The sequence below is a fragment of the Peromyscus leucopus genome, chromosome X (assembly GCF_004664715.2).
Source record: "Peromyscus leucopus breed LL Stock chromosome X, UCI_PerLeu_2.1, whole genome shotgun sequence".
In the NCBI taxonomy this organism is placed as follows: Eukaryota; Metazoa; Chordata; class Mammalia; order Rodentia; family Cricetidae; genus Peromyscus; species Peromyscus leucopus.
Window position 1 is genome coordinate 63,149,367 of NC_051083.1, and position 7,969 is coordinate 63,157,335.

The 7,969-nt window shown below is 47.3% G+C and overlaps 1 protein-coding gene across 1 annotated transcript; it reads right to left on the bottom strand.

Moving 5' to 3' along the window:
- Window positions 1–236: 236 nt before the first annotated feature.
- On the bottom strand, window positions 237–1,745 carry LOC114708586 (polycomb group RING finger protein 6-like). The gene has a single exon (XM_037198782.1). The coding sequence runs from the start codon at window positions 1,743–1,745 to the stop codon at window positions 831–833; it is 915 nt and encodes a 304-aa protein (XP_037054677.1). The 3' UTR covers window positions 237–830.
- Window positions 1,746–7,969: the final 6,224 nt, after the last annotated feature.

Consider the following 7,969-nt stretch of genomic DNA (forward strand, 5'->3'; position numbering starts at 1 on the left):
GTCATGCTGAAGACACAGTAAGTAAGTACTCTATAGATGTTGCAAGTTAACCTGAACTTCTCTATTTTAGAAGTGGTACCATTACCATCACAAGGCATCAGTAATCATTCTATGAGAATCTTGCATGATGTCACGACACCAGTAGCACAGAGAGCAACTATGGTGTGTGTGTAACATATATATTTAATATATATTTAATAATTTATATATGTATAAATCACGAAGAACACCTCTTATTTTAAGGCATGTTAAGAGCTCTTACTATACTGAAGGCTAATGGCTTCAGTCATATCCTACTGGAGACAGTTTCTTCCCATAAGATAGTAATTCTTACCTTTAGAATTGAATAACATCTCTTCAGGATTGATGTCAGTTACAAAAACAGGTTAACTTCAAAATATGATGACAACATACAAAAGTAGCAAAAAAAACTGTAGTCTTTGTGAGTTTACGCTGCAATTTATGGATGACTGGCCTTGAACCTCTAGTATGTTGTTCAAAACATCTACCACTGGAAGCCATTGCAGACAGCAGAATCTCAACCAAATTGAAAGAGAACAGGCTCAACCAAAAAGAAAACTGTCAACAACTTATCTCAAAGATGAGATGCAACATTCAACTTCACAGTTCTTGGAATCCCAAGGAATTTAAAAAGTCAATGTCTTGTATCCCACTGATCTATGCTGTACCTATAAATGCTAGGATGCCTGGTGTAGGACACAGGTGTGTCAGAAACAGTACAAAGTCTAATGATTCCATGTTTTCTAGAACTCTTCAGTAAGATGCAGTTCTGCAGAGGCCTTCTTACTTTCTGTCCCTTCATACTACCCCTAGCGAGTCACCTTCAGAGGGGAAAGCACAATACTGTAATAAAGCATTAGCAAATCACCCTGCATTCCAGCATCCCCTACTCTACACTGGACTTCTTGTAGAGTTTGAAAGTCCTTCAGCAACTGACCACCGCACGTGATATCTACCCGATAAGCTTCAGCAAGGCCCATTTTTCTTTTGAGAAATTTTTCTATATGTCCAATGGTTGCATTTCTTGAGATCTGCACAAACTTCATTTTCAGTGGTTTAAAATGCTCAGTGTCTGCATTAGTGCCTGTAGACTCTAGTAACAAAGAAATACTAGGTTCACGTGAACTAAGGCACAATTCCACAAGTTCCTCAGTGTTCCCTTCGCTTGAAGGGCCTGGCTGTGGAACAGCATCAGGTTTTGGTGTTTCTGGACAATTTTCTTTATAGAATTCTTGCCTTTGCTTTTTTTCTTTTTCCTCTAGACCTGCCACTAATTTGTAGACTATGGCTTGTAATTGTGGATCCGACCTCAGGTGATTATGAGGTTTGGCCTCGTGCACTACAATGTTGCATTTTGGACACCTATAGCTATGTTCAAAATGTTTTATGATGCAGCTTTTACAGAAGGTATGAAGACATTCTGTAACGGTTGTTGCATCTATTAAATAACCTTTGCAAACAAAACAGGAGATGTACGGAGTCAGCTCCGAGAGAGAAACGAGGCGCTCCTCCCGACTGGCCCCTTCCCGCTCCCGGTTAGGAAGCCTGTATCCTGACCGGTCTTGAATCCTTGTCTTGCTCTGGGCCGACCGACCCTGCCTGGCAATTGAGTGCGCTGTGGCAGCTACAGCAAGCGGGGCCTGGAATGGGGGTGACGAGGCCGTTGCCGCTTCCACTCTGGCAGCATCCTGGCTGCCCTCTGGAACCACTAGGTCACTTTCCATGGCTGATGGGGCAGAGCACAAATCTGTGGAGAAGAGATAAACGAGGAAGCAAAACCACACGGGCAGGCGAGACGGAGACGAGGCGAGACCGAGATGGAGGAGACCGAGACAAGGTGAGAGCCAGACGCGAGGCCGAGATGCAAGGTGAGGAGACCGAGACAAGGTAAGACCGAGACGAGACGACCTAGACCGAGACGAGGCAAGCTGACCTTGCTGCGAGGCTAGACCGAGAGGCAGTGAGACCGAGGGGCGGTGAGACCCGAGAGGAGGAGGCAAACTGACCTTGCTGCGAGGCTAGACCGTGGGGCCAGATGAGACCTCGAGTGGAAGACCGTGAGACTCGGAGACTCCGGAGGCTGAGCACAAAGCCAAGTAGAACAAAGCAGAGTGGCGGCAGGAGGGCGACGATGTCCGGCGCTAGACCGGAAGGAGGGGCAGAGAGCAAGCAAGCGGAGCAGGGAGACTAACCCGCAAGCCACTAGGCAAAGGAAGGAGAAGAAGCCAAGCACGGAGTAGGCGAGGCAATGTAGGCAGCCAATCAGGAAGGTCTGCAGGGCAGGGTAGGGAAAATGTCGTCTAAGCCAATCACAAGTTGCAATGCTCAGGGCCCGCGCCTTTCCAAAGGCTTCTTGCTTCACGGAGGGGAGGAGTATGTGTGTATGGGGGCGGGTGGGCGGGCGGAGTGGGGAGGGGGGGGGGGGGGGGGGGGGGGGGGGCGGGGGGAGCAGACGGGCGGGGGACTGGGAGGAGTGAAGGGATGGGAAGCTGTGGGCCGGATGTATTGTATGAGAGAAGAATAAAGAAAAAATAAAATAAGGCCGGGCGGTGGTGGCTTACTCCTTTAATCCCAGCCCTCGGAGGCAGAAACCCTGTCTCGAAAAACCAAAAAATAAAATAAAATATCACTAAAATACCATTTCAGCCTGAGATTCTGTTTGCCTCAATTTACGTGCACAAGGTGAAACTGAATCTCATGTGATATTACATTCAGAATAATAATAATTTTCGGGCTGGAGGGATGGCTCAGTGGTTAAGAGCTTCCAGAGGACCCGGGTTAAATTCCCAGCACCCACAGAACAGCTCAAAACTGTTACTCCAGTTCCAGGACCTTCCCACCAACATGGATGCACGTAAAACACCAATGTACATTAAAAAAAAAAAAGTAGATAAATCTTGCTGGGTGGTGTGGCACTCACCCCCTTTTTTTTTTTTTTTTTTTTTTTTTTTTTTTTTTTTTTTTTTTTTTTAAACGGTTTCTCTGTGTAGTTTTGGTGCATGTTTTGGAACTCACTCCGTAGACCAGGCTGGCCATGAGTGCTCCATCATCACCCACCCCAGTGTTCACCTTTAATCCTAGCATTTGGGAGGCAGAGGCAGGTGGATCTCTGTGAGTTCAAGGCCGAGGCCAGCCTGGTCACAAAGTGAGTTCCAGAACGGCCAGAGCTGTTACACAGAGAGACCCTGTCTTGAACATCCCCCCAAAAACCCAAAATAAATAAATAAATCTTTAAAAAAACAATCAAAAAAAGAAAGAAAGAAAGAAAGAAAGAAATAATGATTTGTGATTAAGCACCAAATATGTGCTCCTCTGGTGAATCACATTTATCCAAGATTATTTTTGTTAGGAAGTATGATGTTCCTGTTTTGAAACTTGTAAATGTACTTGTTTTGAAGAATGATATATTGGCACAGGATGGAAATCTAACTGCTATTTGAGGACCACCTACATAAGCCATTTCTTTTTCTTTTTGGGGGCAGTGTTTTTCTCTGCAGCCCAGGCTAGCCTGGTACTCATGATGTGCTCCAGACTGGTCTTGAACTTGAGGTACTGTTACCTCACCCTCCACTGCTCTAGAAATGACAGGTATGTGCCACCACATACAACCTTGTTTCTTTCTTTCTTTCTTTTTGTTTTGTTTTGTTTGCTTTTCGAGACAGGGTTCCTCTGTGTAGTTTTGGTGCCTGTCCTGGAACTCGCTCTGTAGACCAGGCTGGCCTCGAACTCACAGAAATCCGCCTGCCTCTGCCTCCCAAGTGCTGGGATTAAAGGTATGCGCCACCACCACCTGGCAGCATTTATGGTTTTAACTGGTCTATTTTGGTTTCTGATGCATTTTTAGTTCCTTGTGTTTGAGACTATGTGTGTGTGTGTTTATATGTGTGTGTGTGTATGATGTCTATGTGTGATTCCCCGTTTGTGTGCACTAGAGATTGATATCAAATGTCTTTCTCAATCACATTCTACTTTAGGTTTTTTGTTTTTTTTTTTTTTTTGGTTTTTCGAGACAGGGTTTCTCTGTGTAGCTTTGCGCCTTTCCTGGAACTCACTTTGTAGACCAGCCTGGCCTCGAACTCACAGAGATCCGCCTGGCTCTGCCTCTTGAGTGCTGGGATTAAAGGCCTGCGCCACCACTGCCCGGCTCTACTTTAATTTTTGAGACAAGGTTCATCTCTGAACCTGAAGCTCACCGGTCCAGTGACACTGGTTGGCCATTGACTCTGGGCTCCACCTGTCTCTGCCTCCCCAGCAATGTTATTACAGATGTGTGCCATCATGTTCTTATGTGGATGCTGGAGATCTGAATCTAGTCCTGTGCTTGGACAGCAAGTACTTTACTTACAAGCCAGTTTCCTGGCCCTTGAGTTCATTTTTCTTTTTTCTTTCTTTTGTTTTTCTTTTTCTTTTTTTTTTTTTCTTTTTCTTTTTCTTTTTCTTTTTCTTTTTCTTTTCTTTTCTTTTTTTTTTTTTTGGTTTTTTGAGACAGGGTTTCTCTATGTAGCTTTGCACCTTTCCTGGAACTCACTCTGTAGCCCAGGCTGGCCTCAAACTCACAGATCTGCCTGGCTCTGCCTCCCGAGTGCTGGAATTAAAGACATGCGCCCCCACCGCCTGGCTTGAGTTTATTTTTTCATATAATGGCAAATAAGCACCCTACCTCACTCTGTTGTATGTGCACATGCAGCTTAGTCAAACACCTTTGTGTTTGAAAAGAGTATTCTTTTCCCATTAATTTGTCATGGCACTCTAGTTAAAAATTACCTGACCACTCATATGAGGGTTAATTTCTGGCTTGTTTATGCTAGCTATAATAACTACTTTTTTTTTTTTTTTTTTTTTTTTTTTTTTTTTTTTTTTTTTTTTTTTGGTTTTTCGAGACAGGGTTTCTCTGTGTAGTTTTGCGCTTTTCCTGGAGCTCACTTGGTAGCCCAGGCTGGCCTCGAACTCACAGAGATCCACCTGGCTCTGCCTCCCGAGTGCTGGGATTAAAGGCGTGCGCCACCACCGCCAGGCTATAATAACTACTTTTAGTGGTTCTCACTGTATGGAGTTTAATGTACAATTGCTGAACATTTAAGTTTAATTTTTCCTTCTTAGTGTTATTACACCTAGACCAAATACAGAATATTTAAGAGCAAAGAGGTACTATGCATTGCTACAGCTGATGAGAAGTTTTCCTTCTCCTTACTCAGAAACCAGGGCCTCACCAAGTTCTCCCTCAAATCACACTACAAAATGTCCTCTCTCAGCCTGGCCGTGGTGGCACATGCATTTAATCCTAGCACTGTGGGGAGTGGGCAGAGGCAGACAGATCTCTGTGAGTTCAAGGTCAGCCTGGTCCACAGAGTGAGTTCCAGGACAGCCAGAACTGTTACACAGTGAAAACCTGTCTGGGGAAAAACAAAAACAACTATCTCTTTTCCTTTCTCTCTCTCTCTCTCTCTCTCTCTCTCTCTCTCTCTCTCTCTCTCTCTCTCTCTCTGTGTGTGTGTGTGTGTGTGTGTGTGTGTGTGTGTGTGTGTTTCCACACTGCAGGTGGAGGTGGAATTCAGGACATTCTACAAGCTAGGAGGGCTCTGGGACTGAACTACATCCCAGCCCTCATTTCTTTACTAAATCTAACATTGAATTTCTTTTCTTTTCTTTTCTTTTTTTTTTTTTTTTTTTTTTTTTTTTGGTTTTTCGAGACAGGGTTTCTCTGTGTAGCTTTGCGCCTTTCCTGGATCTCGCTCTGTAGCCCAGGCTGGCCTCGAACTCACAAAGATCCACATGGCTCTGCCTCCCAAGTGCTGGGATTAAAGGCGTGCGCCACCACCGCCCGGCTAATTTCTTGATGCATATACTTAAGCACTGTTTTCTGTCAAAAGTTTCTGGCTTTCCATGTGAAAAGGTCTGCCGACATTTCTAAAGAGCCAGTCTCAAACCTTCATGTGGGACTTCCTGAAGGACAAGTTTCATCACATCTGACCAGCATTCCTTGCTACTGTCTTCTGTCTCCAACTTGTCCCTTGTGCCCTCTTGCTGTCAAATCTGATGGAATTTGGGGAGGGCGATCCTTCATGCACCCAGAGTGTACAGCTTGACCTCAGATATAGTGAACCGACTTGCAGACATTCTCCACATTGTCTGTAGACACACAGGGTCGGGGCCCATACACATTGGTTGGCCTCTAGTCATCAGGGCAGCCGTTTGGCCATCCTTCCAAGCTCCTTCCAGTGTCTGCAGAAAGTTGCTAAGGAGTGGGGCACATCTCCGTCACAGCTTCAGACAACCTGGCATCCATCGGGGCCTCCAAGTCCTGTCTCCCACAAGGGATGTCCTCTGCCAGGTCCCTCTGCTGTGCTGCGCAGAGGACAGGACTTCCCTTCTGTGCCATTTCCTAGTGTGAGCTGTCTGGGGACAGCCTAGTGCAGGGAGGAGCCTCTATCAGTGTCCGGCCAGTGTGTGTTTCTGTGGCTCCTCAGAAGCAAGAGCACTGCTGGTCTGTGCTGGAGTTTGCTCTGGGACAGGCCTCACCCTGTAGCTCAGGCTGAACTTGGACTGGAGATCCTCCTGCCCCAGGCCCCCCAGTACCTGGATTACAGGCATCCCACTATGCTGAGTTCTGGGTGTGGGAAACTGTGTTTTCTTGTTTGTTTGTTTGTTTGTTTGTTTGTTGTTTGTTTGAGACAGGGTTTCTCCTTGTAGTTTTGGTGCCTGTCCTGGATCTCGCTCTGTGGACCAGGCTGGCCTCGAACTCACAGAGATCCACCTGGCTCTGCCCCCTGAATACTGGATTAAAGGTGTGCGCCACCACCGCCCGGCTGAAGTGTGGTTTTTAGCAAGGTCTCAAGCGCTGTTTGTACTTTTCATCCCTGGGCTCTGGAAAGCCCGGGTGTGCTCCTCGGTGTATTTGGGGCTGCTTGGGCCTTTGCTCATGTTCCACTTCCTGCTCCTTCCTACCCTGGTGGCTGTGCCTGTGATGAGCTGGTGAAGGCTTTGGTCAGCACTTCCTTGTGGAGGCCCCCCCTTTAGGGAGGAAAGCGGGGAAGCTGTGGTGCTGAGTGCTGCAGCCGGCAGGGAGGCTGCAGTGGCTCCTAAAAGCCCCTGGGGCCTGGTTGGCCTGCCTGAGCTGTGCTCCTGCACGGAGGCAGCAGGGCTAGGAATCTCAGTGCACAGGCCGGTAGGCCACGGCCGCCCCGCCCCCACCCTGCCCCACTTTTATTTTTCTCCCTCTGGGCAGGGATTGGGCAAAGGCCTCATTATGCCTGCTACTGGCTCTGCCACCGGGCCAGAGTGCCAAGCCGTGTCTACAGTATTTTTTTTCGGGTACTGCAAACATGGCTAAGTTTTGCGGTTCCCCAGACGACATCCACACAGTGACATAATCAAGATTACAGATTGGTGCGATGTTATGAAGTCAGGAACCACAGGCTAGGGTATCTGCTGGATGGAAATGCTGCGTTTCGGTACGTGGGTTGGGGGGAGGGGCTGTAACCCAGAAACCCAGATGTGGAAGCTGGACAATCAGGAGATGAGGGACAGTGGGGCTACCTAGGGAGGTAGAGGCCAGCCTGAGCTGCATCAGACACTGTTGTCAGCCAGAAGAAACACCACAAAGAGAACGCTGAGTTTTCTTGCCCTTTCCGGTCTATGCGCTATGGCGTTTTGGAAATGGCGTTTTGGAAAGTGAAAGGATGCTGTTTGGTACCCATTCTCCTTCATCTTTCTCTCAGTCAGAGGAGAAGCTGTGAGCCAGGCTTCTTCCTCTGTTAGCTGGCTGCCCTGCTGAAGCAGTGCTATTCCTATGCCGAGGGGTAGACACTGAAATCTGTGAGACCAGCAGCTTTTGTATCCAGAGCCTCACGCTGAACCAGCCGCACGAGTGTGTGTGACTGCCACACACACTCCTTTGCACATCTCAGTCTGGAGTCCCGGGCCACACACACTCCTTTGCACATCTCAG